General features: G+C 33.6%; 1 protein-coding gene across 10 annotated transcripts in view; it reads right to left on the minus strand.

The window, feature by feature from the left end:
- HMBOX1 (homeobox containing 1) overlaps window positions 1-26,174 on the minus strand; it is a 202,708-nt gene that overhangs the window by 76,191 nt on the left and 100,343 nt on the right. For all 10 annotated transcript variants that reach the window (XM_025873765.2, XM_073892540.1, XM_073892543.1 and 7 more), the window contains exon 4: window positions 22,054-22,139. In XM_025873765.2, coding sequence (XP_025729550.1) covers window positions 22,054-22,139 — 86 coding nt within the window. The remainder of the gene's footprint in view (window positions 1-22,053; window positions 22,140-26,174) is intronic.

Here is a 26,174-nt window from a genome sequence, read left to right on the forward strand (position 1 = left end):
TAGTAATGTGCAAACACAGGAAATAGCTGTGAAAGCACTAAGGTCTCACCTCTGGCTAACCGGGAGGCATGGTATAAAGAGAAAGTGAAGGCAAAGGCAGAATTATGAAGTGCCTACCTGAGCATTAAAGGCATGCAGACCCCTCTGCAAAGCTGGGAAACTTACAGGCTCCAGGCATTTAAGGAAATCTCTGAACGACAATTAACTGATAACTAAGCTAACAAGAAACTTCACCACACCACAAAGAATACTGACTTTATAGGACTAGTTCAGGAAAGTCACTAAACAAAGAAAGAGCAACAATATCAAACAGCAACACAACAAGGCCAAGGATAGGGAGGAATCTGATTGCCAGATTTCCACATTATATTATTTAAAAAGTGCCCACTTTGAAAAACAAAACAAAATTTATAAACCATGCAAAGAAATAAGAAAGAATGACACATACATAATAAAAGAAGCCATCAATAAGTGTCTTTGAAGAAATCCAGATGTTGGACTTAATAGACAAAAATTTAAATCAGCTATTTTAAAGATATTCAGAGAAGTAAAGAAAAAAATGTCTAGAGAACTAAAGGAAAGTTTAAGAAAAATGCCTCATCAAACAGAATATCAATAAAGAGGAATCATAAGAAAGAATCAAAGAGAAATTCTGGAGTTGAAAAGTACAAAAAGTGAAATGAAAAATTCACTAAAGAGGTTCAACACCAGATGTCAACTGGCAGAAGAAATATCAGTAAACCTAGAAAGGTCAACTGAGATGATATATTATGAGAAACAGAAAAGTGAAGAAAGTATTTGAAAAAATAATGGCCAAATAATTCCCAAATTTGATAAGAAAACATTAATCTATAAGTCCAAAAAGCTCAGTAGTATTTAAATAGGGTAAACTCAGAGATACCCATACCTAGAAACATAAATTGTTGAAAATCAAAGACTAAGATAAAATCTGAAAGCAGCAAGAAAAAAAGTGACTCATTATGTACCAGGAATACTCAATAAGATTAACAGCTGATTTCTCATTAAAAACTGTCAGAAGTCAGAAAGCAGTAAGATGATATATTCAAAGTGCTGGGGGAGAGAAAAAGAATGTCAAACAAAAACTCTATATCCAGCAAAACTATCCTTCCAAAATGAAAGAGACATTAAGATATTGCCAGATGAACAATAATGGATAGAATCTGATGTCAGCAGACCTGTCTTACAAGAAAAACTAAGAGAATTCCTTCATCTGAAATGAAAGGACACTAAATAGTAATTCAAATACACATGAAGGATAAAGAATGTCAGTAAAAGCAATGACATAATTAAACATAAAAAACAGTATAAATGTATTTTTTTTGTTTATAACTCCTTTTATCCTTATTTGATTTAAAAATGGGTAATGCAGTAATTATAAATCTAGGTTGATGGGCACACAATGTATAGCATGTAATCTGTATGACAATAATGGCACAAAGCAGGGAGAGAGGGAATGAAACCATAAAGGAGTCAGGTTTTTCTATATTATTGAAATTAAGTTGCTATTAATCTATTCTAGATTGTTATAAATTAAATAATTCTAGTTACATAATTATAAGTGAATGGTAATCCCCAGAGCAACCACTAAGATAATAAAAAACATATAGTAAAAGAAATGGCAAGAGACTTAAAGTGATACACTAGAAAATATTTAACACCAAAGAAGGAAGTAATCAAGCAATAAGGGGAACAAAACAGACACGTCATAAAAAACAAATGACAAAATGGCAGATGTAAATCCTACCTCATCATAATTATACTAAATTTAAATGGATTAAGCACTACAAGAACTGTACATTGTCTATAAGAGCTGTACATTTTAGATCCAAAGACACGAATGGGTTGAAAGTAGAAGTATGGCAAAAGATACACCATGTAAACATAGTCAAATGAAAAGTTGAGTGGCTATACTAACATTAGGCAAAATAGACTTAAAAACAAAATTTGTAAGGAGAGAGAAAAGAAGGCTATTTTGCAACAATAAAAGGACTAATTCATGAGGAAGATAAAACTAAATACATAAATATAAACAACAGAGCCCCAAAATATATGAGGCAAAAACTGACAGAATTGAAAGGAGAAATAGACAATTCAATAATAACAGCTGGAGACTTCAATATTCCACTTTCAATAACAGATAAAACAACCAGACAGAAGATCAATAAGGAAACAGAAGACCGGAACATCATAAACCAACTAGACCTAAAAAACAGACATTCCATGCAACAACAGTAGAATACTTCTTAAGTGTACATGGAACATTTTCCAGGACAGATATGTTAGGCCACAAAACAAGTCTCAGTAATTTTTAAATCATACAAAGTATGCTCTCCAAACATAACAGAATGAATTATAAATCAACAGAAAAAAACTGGAAAATTTACAAATATGTGGAAATTAACAGAGTCCTAACCAATGAGTCAGAGAAGAAATCATGAAGGATGTTAGAAAATACTTTGAGATGATTAAAACACACACACACAACATACCAAAACATATGAAATGAAGCTAAAGAAGTGCTCAGAGAGAAATTTATTGTTGTAAATCTCTACTGAAAAAAAGAAAAAATACCTCAAATCAATACTCTGGCCTTGCACCTTAAAAAAATTGGAAAAAAAGCAAACCAAATCCAAGGCAAGCAGAAGAAAGGAAATGGAATCACATAAAGGAGAAATAAATGAATCAGAAAATAGAAACATAATGAGAAAATCAACAAAATAATAATCAATTCTTTGAAACAGGTCAACAAAATTGAGAAACTTTTAGGGAGACTGACAAGCAAAATGAGAGAAGACCCAAAACTAAAATCAGGAATGAAAGAGAGGGCATTCCTACTGACCTTAGAGATTAAAAAGGGAATTTCATGAACAACTATATGCTAACGAATTATATATAACCTAGATGAAATGGACAAATTCCTAGAATAACCTACAGAACCCAATTCAAGAAGAAACAGAAAATCTGAATAGATCTACAGCAAGTAAAGATATTGAATTAGTCAAGATCTCCCCCACAAAGTCAGATGACTACACTGGTAAATTCTACCAAGTATTTCAAAAAGAATTCATACACACACACACACACACACACACACTAACGCTTCACAAACTCAATTAGAGAAGGAGAAAACACTTCTCAATTCATTCTATAAGGACAAAACCAAACTAAGATACTACAAGAAAACAATCAATATCTCTTATGAGTACAGATGTAAATATCCTCAACAAAATACTAGCAAACTGTTTCCAACAACATATAAAAAGGATTATACACCAAGACCAAGTGGGATTTATCTCAGGAAAGCTAGGTTCATTGAACACATGAAAATCAACCAATGTTATTTACCATATTAGTAACTGACAGAATCCATGGGATTATTTTAAGACACAGAATAAGAATTTGACAAAATCCAACATCTTTTGTGATATAGAACACTGAACAAACTAGGAATAGAAGCAAACCTTCTTACCTTGATAGAGGACATCTATGAAAAATCCACAGCTGACATCATACTTAGTGGTTAAAGACTGAGAGCTTTGCCTCTAAGATCAGGAACAACACAGGGATGTTTGCTCTTACTATTTATATTCAATATAGTACTGGAGATTCCAGCCAGAACAATAATAAGGCAAGATAAAGAAATAAAAAGCATTCAGATTGGGGAGGAAGAAGTAAAACAACTTGTTTGCAGATGACATGATCTCGTGTATTAAAAAATTTGAAGGAATCCATGTGAGCACACACACACACAAAATTATTAGAACTAATAAATGTGTTCACTAAGTTTGCAGAATACAAAAATCAACATACAAAATTAAATTTTATTTCTATCCATTAGCAATGAATAAAAAAATTCCAAGAAGTAATTCCATTTATAATAGCATCAAAAAGAATAAAATATTTAGGAATAAATCTAACAAAAACAATATAAAACCTGTAAAACAAATGCTACAAAAAACTGTTGAAAAAAATTTAAGAATACCTAAATAAATGGAAAGACATCTCATACTCATGAATCAGAGGACTTAATATCATTAAACACTCCCAACAGTCCCCAAATTGATCTACAGATTCAATGTAATTCTTATTAAAATTCCAGCTGGCTTTTTTGCAGAAATTAATAAAGTGATCTTAAAATTCTAATGGGAATGTAAGGGACCCAGAAGAGCTTTCTTAAAAAAAAGAAAGAACAAAGTTGGAGGATTCACAGTTCCCAATTTCAAAACTTACTGTCAAATTATATAATCAAGACTATGTGGTACTGGCATAAAGACAGACATACAGATCAATGGAACAGAACTGAGAGTCAAGAAATAAACCCATACATTCATTTATGGCCAACTGATTTTTGACAAAGGTGACAAGAAAATTTAATAGGGAAAGAATAGTCTTTTCAACAGTGTCGGAACAACAAGCTATCCAAGTGCCAAAAAAAAAAAAAAAAAGGATGTTGGACTCCCCCCTTACATCATATACAAAATTAACTCAAAATGGATCAGAGACCTAAATGTAAGAAATTATGAACCTCTCAGAAGAAAACATAGACATAAATCTGTGTGACTCTGAGTTGGGCAATGATTTCTTAGCTATGACACCAAAAGCAACAACAAAAAAACGGATGTTATCAAAATTAAAATCTTGTGTGCTTCAAAGAGCACCAATAAGAATGTGAAAATCTATGCAAACCCTCTATATTACAAGGCACTTTTATCTAGAATACATAAAGAACTCTTATACAATTCAATATTAAAAAAATAAAAACTCAATTAAAAAATGGACAAAGGACCAGACATTCCTCAAAAAAAATATACACATGTCCAAAAAGCACATGAAAAGATGGTCAACATCATTGGTCATTAAGGAAATACAAATTAAAACTATGAGATACCACTTTACAACCACTAGGATGGCTATAATTAAACAGATGAATAATAACAAGCACTGGTGATATGTAAACAACTGGATCCCTCCTACATTTGTGGGTTTGTAAAATGGAAAACAGTTTGGCAGTTCTTCAAAATGTTAAACAAAGAAATACCATATAACCCACAATTCCAGATGTAGGTATATTCCAAGAGAATTTGTCCACACAAAAAACTTGTACATGAATGTTCATAGCAGCATTATACATAATAGCCAAAAAAGTGGAAATAATCCAAACGTCCATCAACTGATGAATAAATAAAGTGCAGTATATCTAGACAGTGGAAAATAATTCATTTATTAAAAGAAATGAAGGACTGATACATGTCACAGTATAGGTAACCTTTTCATAACCTTGAAAACATTATGCTAAGTAAAAGGAAGGCAGACATGAAAGTTCACAGAATGTATGAGCCTATTTTATGAAATGACCAGAAATTTGTCTCTAGGTAACTCTACAGAGACAGAAAGTAAGTCAGTGCTTGCCAGGACCTGGGGAAATGAAGAACTGGGGAATGATTGCTTACAGGTATGGAGTTTCTATAGTGAATTTTATCTATATAGGAATATTCCCATTATTCTTGTTGCCTCATCCTTTTACAACAACTCTTTTTTTTTCTTCAAAGATTTATTTATTTGTTTGAGAGAGAGAGTGAGCTCAAGTTGTAGGGGAGAGGAGCAGAGGGAGAGGGAGAGAGAGAATTTCAAGCAGACTCCTTGCTGAGCCTAACCCGGGGCTCGATTTCACGGCCCTGAGATCATGACCTGAGCCAATACCAAAAGTTGGACAATCAACTGACTGAGCCACTCAGGCAACCCTAGAACTATTATTCTTAAACCAAAAACAATGGATTAACCATTCATAACTTAAGTACTTTCAGACAAACTTATTTCCTTCTCCAGGATGGAGAAGGCACGTCTCGGTACCCATCATTTTCTCATTTGACTCAGAATTCTTATTTGACTTAGCCTGTGTTTTAAGGTTCTAGTTACTGCTTCATTGAAGACAGAGTTTTTCTTTTATTTTTATTGTTTCTGCTTGGTTATGATAAACAGAAGTGAAGAAAAATTTTATTCTGCTATTTTAACCAGCAGTATCCTTCAATCTTCTAAAGTCTGCTGATCTAATGGGCAAACAAAATAAAACAAAAATGCTGTTAACTTACAGTTGATTATTCTTATTTAATTTTCCAAGAGGCTGCAAATCTTTTTGTATGTTTACTGGTCATTTATATTAAATCATCTGTAAATTACATACTGATAGCCTTTGTAAATTGTTCTATTGATTGTTTTCATAATAACATGTAATCATTCTTTTGATATATCATTGATACTAATCCTTTGCTCTCTATATTGCAAATATCCTTCTGTGTGAATCTTATGTCTTTTATTGGATATATCTTAAAAATTTTACACAGTTAAATCCATCTAACTTTATCTTTTGGATTTTATGTATTACATAAGAAAAGCTTTCCTACCTTAAAATAACAAAAGTATTCAATATTTTCTTCTAACAATAACGTAACAGTAACCTTCCCAGCATTAAAAAGTATATATATCTCAGGACGCCTGGGTGGCTCAGTCCGTTAAGTATCTGCCTTCAGCTCAGGTCATGGTCGCAGGGTCCTGGGATCGAGCCCCATCTCGGGCTCCCCGCTCAGCAGGGAGCCTGCTTCTCCCTCTCTCTCTCCCCCCAGCTTGTGCTCTCTCCCTCTCTCTCTCAAATAAATAAATAAAATCTTTAAAAAATAAAATAAAAAGTATATATATCTGGGGCGCCTGGGTGGCTCAGTTGGTTGTGCACCAATGCTTGATTTCAGCTCAGGTCATGTGTCCAGCCCCACTCAGTGGGGAGATTGCTTGAGATTCTTTCTCTCCTTCTTGTTCTGCTCCCCTTCACCCCGCCCCCCCGCTTGTGCGCTTTCTCTCTCTCTAAAATAAATAAATAAATAAATAATTTTTTAAAAGTATATATATCTAGCTCTTTATTCCATATGGAAACTGATGTTTGGTTCTGGTGTGATGTTGACAGCTCTTTTGATTTTTTCATTTTCAAATAAACAACCAATGGAAAACCACCATTTCCTTATAGATTTGAAACACTTCCTTTATTTAAGCTAAATTTCCTTATACACAAGGATCTATTAATGAATTCTGTTCTGTACAATCTGGCAGTATGATCTTGAGAGCTTGTTTGGAGGTTCTAGCAGGGGAGCGCAGCTACTCGTATACCCTTGACCGAAGAACGGTCCTCTCCTCTATCGGGGAAGGTCGTCCTCTTCGACCGAGTGCGCAGCTTCGGGAGGGACGCACATGGAGCGGTGAGGGAGGAAGGGGACACCCGCCTAGCCAGCCAGATCAGCTGAATCAACCCTGGCGATCAATGGGGTGACAGATGTCGCAGCCAGATCGCCCTCACATCCTGGCAGTATGATCTTATTTACTTATTCTAACCATACGGTACACTTTAATATCTAGTAGGGCAAATTTGTTCAATCTCATTCCTCTATTCTTCTTAAAGAATGTTTTAGTTATGCTTATGCACTTTTTCTTAAAGCTGATTTTATTTTATTTTAATTTTTTAAAATATTTTATTTATTTGAGAGAGAGAGAGAAAAAGAGTGCATGCACACACAAGAGCGAGCTGGGGGAGAGAACCTTCAGGAGACTCCCTGCTGACCCTGGAGCCCAATATGGGGCTCAAACTCAGGATCCTAGGATCATGACCTGAACTGAAACCAAGAGTCAGACACTTACTCAACTGAACCACCCAGGTGCCCCTCTTAGAGCAGAATTTTAGAGTTATATTAAAAACAAAAAAATTCTGTTGTGATTCCGATTGATGTCAAAGAGCACACAGAACAAACTGGTAATACTTGAGTTGAATCTAGCCAGTGCACATTATTACTGATGAGTCTGTGATATGGTATATGTTTTAAAAATTGGTGTTTAAAAATAAAATAACTCACCTCTCTCCCACACCTTACAACACATTCTCTACCCATTCTATCTGAGACATATAGAGCTGCCTTATTTGTTTTTATAAACAAACAGTGCTCCATAATATGATATATCATAACTTACCTAACTAGTCCCCCACTGATGGACACTTAGGTTATTTATAATCTTTTGCTAAAACATAATATGCTGTAATAAATATCCCTGCACATTTATCATTCTAGACATAAGCAACTACTTCAATGGATAAATTCCTATGAGATAAATTACATGGTCAAAGGAATGTACATATACATTAAAAAAAGTAAGTTGCACATACAAAAGAATATGTGTATTTAAAAGAATATAATTGTAACAAACATCAAGCTAAGTCTTATCTAAATATCTAAATTTTATTTATTTAATTTACTAAACGAGTATTTAGTGAGTGCCTGTGTGTGGGATAAAGGCAAAAAAAAAACCAGTTTAAAGTAGTTACTGAATTGCTAAATGTTAATAACTGATTGAAAACTATAGTATTTAGAAGATGAGATACAATGCATTTTTTTGACAGTGATAACAATATATACATATACCAAACAATATATACATATACAAATACATTTTACATCTTAAATATATACAATTTTGTCAAAAAAAATTTAAACTAAAACAAAACAAAACAAAAAAGACAACCCTTAAAAATTGGTGACAGATTTAAACAGGCAATTCACAGAAAGTATAAATGGTCAATAAATATGAAGTGATGTTTAACCTAAACCAGAAAAATCCATTTATAACTGCAGCAATGATATCTGTTAAGAGAGTAAATCTCACAAGTCTTCACCATAAGAAAAAAAAATTATTTTATAACTATGTGTGGTGACAGATGTTAACTAGACTTATTGTGGTGACCATTTCAGAGTATATACAAATTTTGAATCATTATGTTGCACACATGAAACTAATACAATGTTTTTTATCAATTATACCTCAATAAAAAGTAAAATAAAATAATAAAACTGCAGTGAAATACCATTTCACTTTTATCATGTTAGCAAAACATGACAACATTTAACAATGTAACAACTGTTGGCAAAGATAGACAGGAATGGTTAAAGTATAGATAGATTTGGAGATCAAGCCAAGCAGAATGTTCATCAATATTTATACCACATTTCATCAAATCTATGACAACACTGACTATAAGATGATCATTATTTTATGTACTAATAAAAGAACAAAATCGCCAAAAAACAAAAAAATCCAAACTCAGTGATAATACTCTTTATACACTGATATGGGATAATTTCTACGTTAGAAAAGCTCAGTGTAGAATAATGTAAATAACATACAACCTATCTGGCAAAAAAGGAGAAAGGACTATGGATATACTTATTTGCTTTTTTAATTTTTTTAAGATTTATTTATTTATTTGAGAGAGAGAGAGAGAACGAGTGGGAGGGGAAGAGGGAGAGGGAGAGAATCTCAAGGAGACTCCACGCTGAGCGGGGAGCCAGACATGGGGCTCAAGGGCTTGAACCTATGACCCTGAGATCACAACCTGCACCAAAACCAAGAGTTGGATGCTCAACCAACTGTGCTACCCAGGCACCCCATACTTATTTGCTTTTTAAAAATTTTTTAAGATTTTATTTATTTATCTGAGAGAGAGAGACAGATAGCAACAGAGATAGTGAGAGAGCAGGAGCAGGAAGGAGAGGGAGAAGCAGGCTCCCCACTGACCAGCAAGCCCAACACCCGGCTCAATCCCAAGACTCTGGAATCATGACCTGATCCGAAGGCAGACACTTAACTAACTGAGCCACCCACGAACCCTACTTATTTGCTTTTAAATGCATAAAGTTATCTCTGAGGAAACTGGTAAAGTTCCTGTCTTCTGGGAAGGGGATTATGGCTAAGGAACAGAGACAGAAGAAAGATTTAGTGCTGTATACCCTATGCACATCTGAAGTTTAAACCACATGAATATATTTTCTAATATATAAAGTAAATTTATATTTTTTAATTTAATTTTTCACTTTTAGTTTATTAGGCTTTTATTTCAGTAATAAGAATACATAAAAAAATTTAAAATTCCACTTCAGGGACCTAACTGTTCAAAAGATACTTTTGAATGATTTTCACTTTCCCTTCTATCTTTTAAAACAGATTTATTAAAATATAATTTGCATACTATACAATTCACCCATTTAAAGTGTACAATTCAATGGTTTCTAGTATTTTCAAAGCATTGTACAACCATCACCACAACTGATTTCCCCACCTTTTGAATAATAAAATGAGGATACTAGACAGAATTCTGGCAAAGTCAGAAAGTAGAAAAATTATGGGGCAGAGAAAGGAAGATTTTGCTACAAGAGGAGCTGGATTTTTTTTTTCCTTCCTACTTTCTACTCTCAGTATTAGCTGTAATTATGTAAATAATATTTTTAAGGCAATTTTGTGTATGTCAAAGTGGAATAGTAAAGGTGGAGAAAGTTTCCCATGCTAATATAAAAATGAACTTATACAGTATTTTTTTCAGATAGAAAAGGAAGGAGTATTTTAATAGTTTTTTTCAATGACTGTGGATATTCTCTGATACTACACTAAAACTGACAAATGATATATTCTTAAAGGTTAGCTGCAATGTTGAATCTAAAATCAACTCACTAACAAGCTTTTTCATACTCTTACATTAAAATCCACTAATCTATCATGAATTTTTTTATGTTAGTTTTAGGTGTCAATATAATGACTTGATATTTTTCTCGAGAAATGATTACCACAGTAAGTCTGGTTAAAATCCATCACGATACATAGTTAAAATTCCTGTGTGTGTAGGATAAGAACTTTTAAGATTTACTCTCTTAGCAGCTTTCAAATGTATAATAGAGCACTGTTAACTATAGTGCCCATGCTGTACATTATATCCCGAGGATTTATTTATCTTTTAAGTGGACGTTTATACTTTCTGACCACCTTCACCCATTTTGCCCACCCCCTTCTCCCCAACACTGGCAAACACCAATCTGTTCTCTGTATCTATAAATTTGGGGTTTTTTAAGATTCCACATATAAATGATACCCTATATTTGTCTTTCTCTGTCTGACTTATTTCATTTAGCATAATACTCTCGAGGCCTATGTTGTCACAAATGGCAGGATTTCCTTCTTTTTTATGGCTGAATAATATTCCACTGTATAGGTTATTTTCATGACTTAGCTTATAAATATGCTGCAATGAACAGGGGGATGTTGTATATTTTTTAAAGTTCATTATTAAGCGGCCAAAGGGCTAGAAACATTATGGTTAACGTATTTAGTCTCAGGAAGCTTAACTTCAGAAAAGTCAATTTGGAGAGGGATTAAGGAGTATAATAATGATAATAGTAAGACTTCTATGGCATTTACCATGTACCAGAAACTTTACATAAACCAACTCATTTAATCTCAAAAACCCCGTTAGGTAGGTATTATTATTATTCTTACTTTCCAAAGGAAGAAACTGAGGATTAAGATATTCAGTGACCTGCACAAAGATATGTAACTAGTAAGTGACAGAAAACATATTTTTAACCTTCAAAGTCATGCTCTAGACCACTGCATTATACTGCATCTATATACTGAAATGCTATGTAATGAACACGGGCTTTGCAGCAAGACAAACAGCAATTAGCTGTGTGACTATAGGGAAATAAATGACTCTCTTTTAGCCTCAGTTTTCTTGCCTGTAACTGAAGAAGTTAACACCTGCCTCTCAAATACATAAAACAGTTAGCAGAGCACCTAGCACTTGGTAAGTGTTAAATTACAGCTAAAAATAAAAACCCTCCAAAAAGAGGTTTAGCTAACATGGTGCAGAGCAGTAAAATGCAGAGCCACTGGTCATCCACAAATCACTTAAGAGGGCTATATGCTCTCCTGGTAGGTTACCTAGCACAATGATAAATCTGAGCTAAAGACAAATAAAAGCACAGGCAACAATAGTTCAAGAAGTATTGTTCTTACCAAATATTATTATGCATGATACTTATTTTAACACATAGCACTCAAACATTTCAAAGACATTCTTTATGTCCTAGAAAAATCAAGACAAACTGGTAGTATGTCTTCCAAAAAAATACTTAGCAACAAAAGGGCTTGGGTGCAATGGTCAATCTTTATATTTACAATAGTCAAAGGAGAAAAAAATGCACTTCTATGAAAACAGCATATTCTAGTCTTTAAAATGTCTCGAAACATTAAATAAAGATCACATTAAGAATGTTTCTAAAAACTCTTTTCTATATTCTCATCAAGAACAATGACAACAAGCCTAAGGCAATGTTATATTGGATATGTATATTAAAATCAATGTGTTCAAAACCAAGAAGTTGTCCACAGATCTGCTTGGGAACAGATTTAGAGACAAGTCACTCAATATTTTTAAAACTACTACAGGAAGCAAAATCTCATAGCTTAAGTGACTGAAAACTATGTTCTATACTCAAGCATAGTAGAGCACAGGGGAAGGGTTATTGCTCTATCTAAAGCAAATTCAATTTGGTTTGTGGTTTGTAATCTTATTATTTTAGGCAACTGGCAAGAGAAAAGTATTTCTCCCAAGGATAAAATCATGTAGGAAAGTGCTGGCAACCTTTGAGCTATTAAAGACCTGATAATCTCCACTATTCTATATTCTATCTGCAGCCTTCAGTACAAGGTACAAGCCCTAAAGGATAAGATCCTTTAGTTAAATAACAGCAAAGTGTAAGATAATCACTTAAAAAAAAAAAAAGGCACAGTTTCAAAGATATTTAAGGAAGAAATAACACCAATCCTACATCAATTCTTCTAAAAACACAAGGGAAAGAAACACTTCCCAACTTATCTTATGAGGCCACATTATCCTAATAACAAAACTAGACAAGGACATTACAAGAAATGGAAAAAGCAAAACAAACCCAGAACAAGACCCCTAGTGAACACAGATACTACAATTCTACAGTACTAGAGTATCAGCAAATTGAATCAAAACATATACAAAAGATAATACATCATGATTCGATGGAATTTTTCCCAAAGTGCAAGGTTGGTTTAACATCTGAAAAGTCAATCAATGTAATTCACCATATTAACAAGACTAAAAAAGAAAAATCATGTGGTAATCTCAATAGATGCAGAAAAAGCATTTGACAAAATACAATATCCATTCATGATAAAAATTCTCAGAAAAAAGAAATAGAGGAAGCTTCCCTTGAAGGGTATCTTGATAAAGGACAGCTATGAAAAACCTACACTAAGAACACACTTAATGGTGAAAGAGTGAATGCCTGCTCCCTAGGCTTGGAGAAAAGTCAAAGATGTCTGCTCTCATTACTATATCCAACACTGAACTGGTCGTCCTAATTGAAAAGGAAGAAGGAGAATTAACTCTACTCACAGATGACATGATTGTCCACGTAGAAAATTCTGAGAGTTTTTCAAAAAGCTACCAGAATAAATGAATTTAGCAAGGTTACAAAACAGAGTATCATATACCCAAATCAATTATTCTATGACTCAAGAAACAAACAACTAGAAATCAACATTAAAGACAGTACCAATATAATAGTATCAAAAATGTAAAATAGAGATAATTTAAGAAAATACGTGCAAGACCTATACACTGAAAACTAACATGGTTGAGAGAAATAAAGAAGACCCAAACAAATGGAGGCATACCATGTTCATGGATGAAAATACTCAGTATTATTAAGATGTCAATTCCTAATATCAGACTGACCTATATTCAACACCATCCCAATCCCAATCTCATTACAAATATCCTTTTTGTAGAAATTGACAAGGTGATTTTAAAATGTATATGGAAATACCAAAGACCTCAAGACTTAATACAAAAATTTACCATTTTGTATTGTTATAAGGATAAACATAAAGACCAATGGAACACAACAAACCGTCCAGAAACAGACCCAGACATGCATATTCAGTGGATTTTTGACAAAGGTGCAAATGTAAGTGAATAGGGAAAAACTAGTCTCTTGACCACTGCTAACCATTTTCAACAAATGGTGCCCCAACAATTGGATATCCATAGGGGAAAAAAAGTAGGTCTTAACCTTTACCTCACACATACACAAAAAATTAACTTGAAATAGTTCATAGACCTAAATGTACAAGCCAAAACTATAAAGCTTCCAGAAGAAAACATGAGAAAATCTTTGAGACTTAATTTAGGCATATTTTCTTAGGATACAAAAAGCATGAACCATAAAGGGGGGGAAAAAAGATGAATATAACTTAATCAAAATTAAAAACATTTGCTCTTTGAAATATAACACTAAGAAAATGAAAATGTAAGCCTCAGACTAGGATAACTGTTATACCCACATATTCAAGGACTTGTACCCAGAATATACATAGAACTCTTGTAATCAATAGTAAGGGAAACAACCTGATTAAAAAACAATGGGTAAAAGATTTGACAGACATTTCACCTAAGAAGATACATGAATAGCAAATGAGGATCTGAAAAGATGCTCAACATAATTAATCATTAGAAAAATGCAAAATAAAACTAGAGTGAGATGCTATTACATATGCACTAGAATGGCTAAACCTAAAGAGAAACACAAATACCAAATACCAAGTGTTGAAGGGAATGCAAAGCAACTGGAAATCTCATACACTGCTGGTGGGAGTGCAAAATGGTACAGCCATTTTGGTAAACAGTTTGACAGTTTCTTAAAAAGTTAAACATATACTTACCAATAACCCCACAATCCCACTCCTCAGTATGACAAAACATATGTCCACGTAAAACCATGTAGACAAATATTCACAGCAGTTTAATTTGTAATAGCCCAAACCTGAAAACTGCTCAAATGGCCATCAACTGATTAATGGATAAACTAATTTTGTTATATCCATCCTATTACCCTAGTATTCAACATTTAAAACTTAAGAACTATGCGCCTGGGTGGCTCAGTTTGTTGGGCGACTGCCTTCGGCTCAGGTCATGATCCTGGAGTCCCGGGATCAGGTCCCGTGTTGGGCTCCCTGCTCGGCGGGGAGTCTGCTTCTCCCTCTGACCCTCCCCCCTCTTGTGCTCTCTCTCTATCTCATTCTCTCTCTCAAATAAATAAATAAAATCTTTAAAAAAAAAAACAGCTGTTTAAAACTTAAGAACTATGGATACATGTAACAACACTAATGAAGTTACAAAAAGAAAGAAGTGAGACATACAAAAAAGGTATGTATTGTGTGATTCCAGTCACATAACATTCTAGAAAATGCAAAACTATACTGACAGAATGCAGATCTGTGGTTGGCAGGGACTTTGGGGTGAGGTATGTGACTGCAAAGAGGCAGGAAGGAACTTGATGAAATACCAAAAATGTTCTATCTCCTGACTTTGGTTATACCACTGTATAAATTTGGTACAATTCAGAGAACTCTACTCTTACATAAATTTTATCTAAATAAAAGTGATTAAAAATAAAGGAAAAAAACACATTTCCACTGCATACCTCAAATTTATTTTGTAGGATCAAATGATATAGTCAAATTTAGCTGAAGTTGACACATGATGATATTAAAAGCTTTCTTAAAGGCCATAAGAATCTGAATGATTGTTTAACAATTTTACAGACCTCTCAGATATCACCACCCTCAAACTTGGTTAGTTTGGTTAGTTCAAGCTTCAGTTCCTTACCTAATTAAAGTTAGTAACTACACACTACTAAATCTAGTATGTCTTCCTGACAGAACAAATTATTTGTAGCAACTGAGGTCAAATCCTTCGATTTAAGATCTATCATTGAGTAAACGTCAGGAGTTAACAGGATAATTCCTTAATGCATAAAAGACCATATCTATAGTTTACAAAATATGGTATTTATCCCTTCATAGCTTTCTTCTGCAGGAAATTATTTATAATATTGCCTGATGACTTACATGCACTACAGCTGAACTTTAGACTTTGCTATTTTATCAGACACAGATACCTTCTGACTTATTTACTAGGGTATTCTTTCTGTCATTTATTCCTGTTGCTTTTTTTTTTAATATAAGGAAAATTAACTTATGTTAAGTAAGAAATAATTCCTAAAACTGCTGAAGGAATATTATACCTCAAGTAAATACTTTTCTCCACAATCTTAAGAAACAAGAATTAGGGAGAAGCAAAAATGAAAATTACTAACTGGGGAAAAAAACCACATCTGTGTCTAACCTTTTAAAGTCACTTCTGTCAAAGCTTATGGTAGAATAAAAATTTTTTAAATATAGTTTCTACCTTAAATACAGGTGGAGGAAGAATCTTGTTCTTACTTGCAAACCAACCTTCATAACTTTGACACTAAAAATGTATAGTCCTATACACTGTATTTGAGATGATGAAAGCCCTGGTAGGACGATGAATTTCAAGAATTTCAAGAACTGTAGCAAACTGATTTTCTAACAACTGAAGTACTCTCTGAAATTATTTTCACCCCAATTTTTCACTTAGCTGTCACCAAAGTAAGAAAATGTGGGTATTCAGATACAGAGGCTGGACTTTTTCTCTAGGAAAAGAAAAACATAACCTTATGTGTTGTGTTTACAAGAAAATAGTTTGCCAGCAAATTGCAGAAGATAGAAGAAAATGAAGTAAAAAAGTAAGAATTTTTTGAACCACAGGACATCTGTTCTTATTCTCTAGAGGCTGCAAAACAAGAGAAAATCCTAAAGGCACTCTGCAAAAATATTTATATTGTTGGTAACTGAAGTCCATTCAAAGATCTGAAAAGAAGTTTTCTCCTAAAAAACAAAAACTCTAAACTTTTTCAATTTGGAGACAGAAGTTAAATCTCAAATATAGAAATTTACCTTTTGAGACAGATAATTGCCTTCAAACTGGAGATCTATCTAAAACTAGTGAAATTCATTACAAAGGAATTGATAAAATCTTGTTAAATGAGCCTGACAATTAATTATATTTGGTTGTATGACAAGAGGACAATACTACAGTCTGTGATATATGCCCTACCAACATTATAGTAACTTTATTCATAACAGCCAAAACTTGAGAGGCAACCAAGATGTCCCTCAGTAGTGAATGGCCGAATAAACTATGTTATGTCCAGACAATGGAATATTATTTAGCACCAAAAAGAAATGAGCTATCAAGTCATGAAAAGACATTTAAGGAATCTTAAAACCATATTACTAAGAGGAAGATGCCAACATAAAAAAGCTACATATTCTAGGGTAACATTCTGGAAAAGGCAAAACTATGGAGGCAGTAAAAAGACAGTGGTTGCCAAGGGTTAGCAGCGAGGAAGGAAGGCAGAACACAGAGGATTTTTAGGAAGTGAAACTGTAGCATCATATTATGATACTATAATGGTGGATACTTGTCATTATACATTTTTTAAAACCTCACAGAATGTACAAAACCATTTACAAAAACAAAGTAAACTATGGACTTTTGGTGACAATAATGGTGTCAATATAGGTTTGCACATTATAACAAATGTAGCACTCTGGTGCTAGATGCTGATAGTAGGGAGGCTATACGTGTGTAGCAGGTAGAGAGTAAACAGGAACTCTGTACTTTCCACTCACTTTTGCTGTGAACCTAAAACTGCTCTAAAAAATGAAATCTGTTTTTAAAAAAGGTATAATTGACACTTTAGTTGGTTTTTAATATCTGGTTTGAAGTTCTCTGCTTGGGGAGAGGATCAATATATACCTATCTTTGTAAAGAAATTATTATAATTAAATTGAATATGCAGTGTTTTCATACTTCATTTTAAAGATAAATTTAAAAAAGGGAAGTGATCTAAGTACAGTTGGAACATTTCTAAAACTGGTTCAGAGCTTCTCTTTACACAAATTCTTACATTTTGGGAATGAGATGGTAGATGCACACTGGTTAAATGAACTTTGTTTGAAAACAGAAGAGAATTTGGGGCGCCTGGGTGGTTCAGTTGGTTGCGTGTCCAACTCCTGGTTTTGGCTCAGGTCCTGATCTTATGGGTCATGGGATCCAGCCCTGTGTTGGGTTCCACGCGCAGTGGGAGTCTGCTTGGATATTCTCTCCTTCTGCCCCTTCCCCCACTCGCATGCTCTCTCTCTTTCAAACAAATAAATCTTTAAAAAAAGAAAAAAACAGAATAGAATTTGATAACTCGAAAGATTCTTAGAAATATTTGGTCAAAGCCCCTCATCTTATAAATAAGGAAAATGAGGCTCAGAGAAGCTACATAATTCTTCCCAGGATCCCAAGGCTATTTAAGACAGAAGGACTAGAACTTTGGTATTCTAAAGTTTCATGGCTGCTTTTTCATTATATTATCATTCAAGAAAACAAAATTGTGTTAGATTTCTTAAAGTTCAGAGAAGTAAATTTTTTTTCTTCTTCCATTTTAAGAGGATATGAATCCAATTAGTGTATTTTTTGGCTGATAAGCACTCACTCAAGCTCTGCCCACTTACCCATTTATTCTGCCTGCTTGATTTTTCCCAGAGGTCATTTAAAAAGAAAATCATGTTTTCGTAATTCTAAGAGCCAAAGAAAATGTTTTACCATGAAAGTGAATATAAAACCCACGTGTGGGTTATTACTAAAGCAAGGACTATGCTCCCCATCCCACTATTGTTGGTCAGAATTTAGAATCCTGCTCTACCTCTAAGAGGTAAAAATCCACCCTTGGTGGGAGCAGCTGTGACTCTGTGAAAGCTGCTACAAATAACATGCTGGGAAATTCAGCAGGCACTGTTATTATATCCTGTTTATACTGTCATTTTTCCTATCAGTAGGACATTATTTATACAGACCCCACCCATGAACTTCTTGTTTATCTTATTATAGAAATCCTCCAAATCTATAAAAAGAAGCCTCTGTATTTGTTTCTGGAACAAGCACATGTGTTATAATTTTGCACCTCACTACACTTTTTTCATTTAGCATTTTCTTCTGTTATGCCTATTCTTTTTATTTCAAGGTTGATTTATTTCATTATTTCACATATTAGAGTTGAATTTAACTTTTTAAAAGACTCCATTATAGGACAGAGATTCTGGAGTGCCACATCTTAAACTTTATATTTGGGCTAGATTTCAACAGGTAGATATTCTTCTAAGATACACTTGACTAATTTGTTTAAAGACAAAAACATGCCTATGTACTGAGATCAGGTACCCATAGTGAATGAATCCTAAATGCCTAGGCTTCCTTACATAGGCTACCTACGCCAAGTATGCCAATTACGAGGGCCAGGCTTTATATTGGTTCTCACCAACTCACTATTCTGTAGCTGGATCTCTTTTCTAGAATGAAAAGCCCTGTCCCTGAGTCTAGCTTGATGGCTGGATGGGCCGGGTGAAAATGTAACATGGTAATACATGAGAAATACATGAATTCACTAAGTTGACCAATGAGACAATGAAGCAATGTGGCTATAAATCATTTCACTCCCCTGCCTTATGTAAAAATTGAATTAAAGCAGGTAAGAGTAAAATGGGATTCTTTAAGGGCAGAAACTCATGCAGCATTTGCTGAGCAAATAAATATTTCTAGAGAGGGAACATCACTGGACAAAGTCATATTGGATAAATTTTCATATGTATAGCTTGTGTTAGCTTCACTAAAATTCCCTTTACCCTACAAGACAGCGCTACAAGGCAGTTAGGTAAATATGAAATCTTCAGAGAGCATGTACAATGCTAGACTCTTTCAGGATGTATAAGAAAGATCGCTGCATTTAAAGAACATTACTCTAAAATGCATAACTGAAAGGAGGCTTAGTACCTAAGTGTGGTGAACTTAGTGTAACTCCTTTCAGAAAAAGAGAGGTCTACAAGAGCTAAAGAGATCAGAGAAGTCAGATTGAGGATAATAACAGGTAACTTTGATAAACAGGATTTTATAAGGCTGAGGTGAGAAGGGGAAAGGCATCCTAGGTACAAACGATTTGTAAGCATCCAAGTGAGGAGAATTCTGAAAATTGGCAAGTACCTAAATTTAGCTAGGGAGAATACTGAATACAAGATGACAATAAAAAGGAGGCTGGAGTCAGACTATAAGAAGTTTCATTTTTCAGACAATGGAGAACTATCAAAGATACCTGATTATGGGAAAATGCACCCAAGCTTTTCGAGTAGGAATGAAGAGGAAGAATAAGTTGGACTGAGGTTGAAATGGGGAATGAAGTTTTTAACAGTACCAAATCCTATGGTTATGGCAGCAAAAGAAAGGTCTATGTGATAAACAGATAATAAATGTGTAAAAATATTTTCCAAAAACAGGAGACGGCATCATGATGACTCTTTTTGAGTGGGACAATGTTAAAACTATGCCAATCCACTGAAATTAATGTCGGGAAAGCTTACCAATCTCCTAGAATAGTACTTCTCAAACCCAAAGTACCTGGAGATCTGATTAAAATTAAAATGCAAATTCTGATTCAGTACATGTAGGGTGGTACTCTGTATCTTTACCTTCTAACAAGCTCCAAATAATGCAAGATGCTGAAACATCTTTCAGTTTCCCTTTCCAAAAAGGCAATGCTACTATGTTTAATCCATTATGGTATAACTAGTCCTTTTAGATATTCCTAAGAAATTCCATTTAAAGGTATTTTATTATAATTTGCATCAAAGTCAGATAGGTTTCAAAAGCTATTTTAAAAGTACAAGATGATTCAAGATTCAGAGTATTCAAGATCCTCAGAAATATTTCCACCTGGAAAAAAAAATCAACTATATAATACTGTTCTATAACGCTACAATTTTGTTCTTTTTTGTAGGTTGGCAAAATAGAAGATACTATTGCTTCTAATCTCGGAGGCAAAGTAAAAGCCCTAAAAGACAACACTCCATCTTTTCATAGTGCACATCACTGGGTTTTGGTAAAACCCACTTAACTTGCCCCTATAGTGCCCTTAGCATATTCCTTGATCCTTGAAGATAAAGGTAAAAATTTATTTTATTCTACTGAAAATTACAAAAATTAAATTCACACATCATCCCTCTGTTTAAGATTTCTGTATGGAAGGAAATGCCTCTTATTCAAATCTTTTACCATGAACAGAGGCATCATTTATAAAAATATATTACTAGTGTTATATATTATACACACATACATGTATTAAGATTGGCTGACCTTAGATTCTTGGGACGAAATTTAAGACTTCTGAAGTCTCAAGTTTCATTTTTAACCATATTGATGGTCAATAACAACCTTTTAGGTAAATTAGCTTTAATATATATCGATGTCTAGAGAACAGAAATGATATCTTTAAAATTGGAAGGTACTATACGATCAGATCCAACTATTTCATTGTAGAGGTAAGAAAGTGAGGTCCAGAAGCTAAAAAGCCCAAAGTCACATAGCTGCTAATGGCATGTTAAAAAAGGGTGGGAGGAGGAAAAATATAATTTTCATGTCTATTAATGTGCAACACACAACAATGTAGCTACATTTTGTGTAGTTTCTGGTTCTTCTCATGACTAGGGTATAGTTGATTTTTTTAAGGTCTTATAAACCATTGATATCCATGAAAGGAAGACTACATACCAACAAAGAAGACATGCTACCCCAAAATTTAATAACTCCATAAAAAATGCAGTCTGAATAGAGAATGATACATATACACTCCATACTCAAGATGGGGCTGTGGTGGGGTGGGTAATGGGATGGGATATGAAGAACACAGAGAAGACAATGATAACTCTTATCTTCTCAGTAATGGTTTGAGGAAAGCTTTCACATACAGAAAGTGGTTAAAAAAAAACAAAACTTCCTTTACTCTCATGAATCATTTTTTCATTGGTAAAATCAGGAATTAGGAGGACTGTAAAGCTTTTAAAAATATGAAATGTAAATAGCAGTTGGATGTGCATGTGTCATGAGCTCTGTCACAATGACAAGAAAACCAGAGAACCCTTTTTAAGCCATAAAATGGGAAATTTTGTGCTTATCACAAATGCTATAAAATTTACTAGCACAAGTAAAAAAAAAAATCACTGGAGAAGTTCCATGATATCAGAGACAATGGGTTTTAAATCACAGGCATACATTATTATGCCTAAGTTGACAGGTCTGCACTGCAGTGCAGAAATGCAAGCAATATTCCAACATCTGCACCAGAAGGCAGAGACTAGACATGATTCCAGAATAAAGGGCTCTTCAGCTCTTACCTGTTACCTGTGCAACAACTGCTTGGGAAATCCTCCGATTGGCAAGAAAGGCTTTGATTTCCTCTTTTATCACACTGCTGTCCCTCCTAACAAAAACAGAAGACAAGACCAACAATGTATGCTGAAGGTAGAAATCCTCATCTTTGCTAAGAAAGGTGAAGCAGAGAGGTGGGGAGAACATAGAAAGAAAGGACACAAAAATAAAGGTAAACAGACCAAGCTTGTGTGAAAATATGAAATTAAAACAAACCAAGAAACACCAAATATTCAAGTCCTAAAACATCACACCATCAGACAGACGCTTTAGTGAATACCACAGGAGATGTAAGTCTCATACCAGAGGATGGTTAATCACATGCTGTGTATAATTCATATTAGGAACAAGGCTGCCATATGGTATATACAAAGTTTCATTACTGAGGAATGAATATACCTTACACAGACAGAAACCCTAGAAAAATAAATAGCAACAACAACAAAAATCAGTTGTGAGTAGATTGTGGGCTTGCAGATTAACTCTATAACTGCATAAATATTTTGTTCAGTAATTTTAAAACCTTTGTTAAAGGACCAGAAATCATCATTATTCTTACAACTGCTAAAATATTAACCATTTTAAGAAATTTAATTTGCCTTCTTTTTCCTATTAAACTAAAAAAAATTTAAGTGGGATGAGGTGAATATATAATTTTAACATAAAAAAGGCACTTATTCATTTCCTATTATATGTAATATATAGAATATTTAAAACTATGTTATATTTTGTCCTTGAGATTACATATTATAGACCTAATTTTTCCTCCACTAGACAACAGCAAATTCTCAAGACTAGACATTCACCAGAATAACAATGAAAGGCAAGACTTCTATTTCTCCATCAGGACAAATACTTAAGTAAAACTTAAACTTAAACCCTTAAAACCAACCAATTTCTCTTTGAATGCTTTATGTTCAAAAGGATTACATAAGTAAAGCACTGATTTTTCATCAAGCTCAAAAGTAACACAGAAGAGCAGTAATTTATAATCTCATATAGGGTCAGCAAACTATGGCTAAATCTGGTCTCCCATCTGTTTTTACACAACCTATGAGCTAAGAATGGTTTTCACAGATGAACACTTGCAATCATTACTTGGTGACAGAGAATACTAACTTTGAACATGAATTAAGCAAAGTATTATATCCTCTCCAGCAAAAATTCCATTCTTCTCATTAGTAGACCCATATTTTAAAAACTATATTCAATTACTATTATTCTATACTAAATTTTGTCAGTAAAAATTTGTGATCCTTTTGTTTTATCTTAGCTGTAAGTATGTGTATTATATCCTCAATTTTGCCTCTTGGCCACAAAGTGTAAAATGCTTACCATCTAGTCTTTTCCAGAAAAAGTTTGCTGACCCTTGATCTGAGACAAAGGGATCATGAAATCTTCACAAATCATGTTGTAAATGAACCACAAACTTCTTACAGGGAGTATAATCTTTAAAGATTATTTGAAGCAATGAAAGAAAAGATCCTATCCAAAAAGAATCAGCTGTGATTTGAATTACAGCAGATATTTTAGCCCCTTGGTGAGGAGGGGCTATACATTCTGTTGGTGGATTCCATGTTCCCTTTCAGGAATTCTGGAAAGTGGCAGAGAAGCGATAGTTAGGGACAACTTTGATTCTGAAGCTCTACAGTACATTCCTGATCTACCGGTTGGAAATCCTAATCAAAAAGATTCCTAGAGAAAGAAAATAGTCAGCTGCCTAATCCAATATTTAAAATTTCTCATACTCATCTAGATTCTGATCTAGATGCCAGCTAGATTCTTTCTAAAACTTTCACTTGTTTATATTTGAAGTATTTCTTTGAAAAATATGCATTCTCATTTTATTTAAAAATTGTGTATCTGAAAGAAAAAGGCACAAATAAATACACTTTAAAGTCAAATAAAACAAACTGCTCAGTAAAATACAGGTAGTATAGGCCAAAAGGCTCTCAAATATCCACCAATAATCAGCTGAGCAAGAGATAACTTCAGCGGTATGAATTTCATTTGCTTTATGTAACTAAAACAACCAAATCATTCAGTTTCTGATACAACTTCAAAATTAATCTGAAAAAATTTAAAGAAAGCACTGCATTGCAATATATAGAATATCCTTCTAGGAAAGTGAAAACTGAGTTTAAGAGAATATTTATTAAGGTTAAACAAAAAATGTGCTTTTGTGGGGAAAATGATTAAATGGTACTTTTTTGACTACTGATTTAAATTGGAATTTAAATCAATTTATTTTAAATCAAATTCACCTAGAGTAGACACTAAATCATAAAGAGGACATAACACTCAACTATTCCAATAGGAAATATCCAGTTTGTGAATTATTCACAGCTTTGCAGTATGATATTATCAAGGACTGCATTGAGACAGAAGGAACTTCAGAAAGTCTGCAAAACAGCAGCAATTCACTTACTCTCTCATAGACTATATTTTTAGATACTTAGCAAGTTTGTAAGTACCCACGATGAGTTAAAAAAAAATAATAACAAACCTCTTTTGTCAGCTGCTTTGCCAGAGAGAAGCTTTTTCAAATTGAACAAAAACGTAAGACTTAAAAAATAAGGTTATGCTTGGGCAAGTCATTTAATATAGCTGGACCCTGGTTTCATCATCTAGTAAAATGAGAACAATAAGACCCTCATCACAAGACTCTTAAAATTGTTCTCCACACACTGAAATTAAATTTAAATGAAATATAGTATTAAATGTGTGCATATATGTGTGTGTATAATAAATAAAATAAAAAATCCTTCAATGTAAAAATTTTTGAAACCGTAAAAGCATTCAATAAGCAATGACTATTATTTTATAAAACCCCAGAAAGAATTCCAGGTAAAGAAGAAACAAATGATTTGCTGTAACTACCTATGACTGAAGTAAACACCTGCATGAGGTACTTTAAGGCACCATGGAAAGATTTCTATGAAGTCAATTTAGACACAAGCAATGATGTGTCATCTAGTTATTTTCACTAGGTACACGTAACCCCTGCTTTCTGAAAGTTTGCATTATGCCACTCTGCTTTTATAAAAGATCAACATTAGTATGGTAACAGCATTTTTTTGTAAAAGTAAAAATCCCCTTCAGATTTCTATCAGTTAGTGAAAACAGGTACTAATGGAGGCTTTCCTAAAAGTGAAGTAGTATAACTCAAGCTTTCAGAAAATACAGAAAATACAGAACCTGTATTTTCAAGACAGTAGTAGTATTCAACTTTCACTTGTGTCCAATTCTCTTGTGTATTTCAAAGACCTCCATTCTACAGGGCTAACTTGTTCTTTAAACTTTCAAATATCCCCCCTCATTCAGTCTCCTTTAACAAGTTGCCTCTCCTACTGTCCACATCGTAACTCTGTGAAGTGACCAGTTTCTTGGTGTGAAAACTCCTTCGTTTACTCTAAATCTAATTTTCATATACTCTCCTACTACTTACTTTTTCCCTTTATTTGAAATTTTTCATCCTCTTTAAAAAGAATGAATCCCTTTTCTTCACTTCTCTTTTTTGTGAGTACTAATTTTTTCAAGTTTTTATTTTAATCACCCAGCACTCATCACAATTCACTTCTTCTAAAATCTCACATTCCTCATGATTTGTATTCCTCAAGTCTTATGAAATTAAAGTGAAATACAAGCGGATCTTTCTTTGATTCCATAGCTTACTTCCAAGATAAGCTACCAGTCTATTTGCATCAAACCACTTAAAATCCATGTCATCTCCTACCACCTGTTCCAAATCACAGCCATGTTGAATTCTTCTCTCTGGGTGCTTTCCACACGAAGATAAAATTCTTCCTTTCCACCCTCCATTGCCATTATTTTTATAACTTGCTAAACTTTCCATTGTTATCTACAGACCTTTCTTAATATCCAAATGAATTAATCAGTAATGCCTTTTTGTAGAATCACCCTTACTTTAAGACACAATTTAACTGTCATCTATTCAGAGAAGTTCTCCCTGATCCTCACAGCTAAAAAAGATCTCTTTCTTCTAATAACTAACTTTATCATTTCAATTATACTACTCACATGCTAATATATTACATGCTATTCTATATTATAGTTGTTCCGATCT

The sequence above is a fragment of the Callorhinus ursinus genome, unplaced genomic scaffold, assembly GCF_003265705.2.
Source record: "Callorhinus ursinus isolate GAN/ISIS: 27379988/994484 unplaced genomic scaffold, GSC_fseal_2.0 scaffold4, whole genome shotgun sequence".
NCBI classification, from domain to species: Eukaryota; Metazoa; Chordata; class Mammalia; order Carnivora; family Otariidae; genus Callorhinus; species Callorhinus ursinus.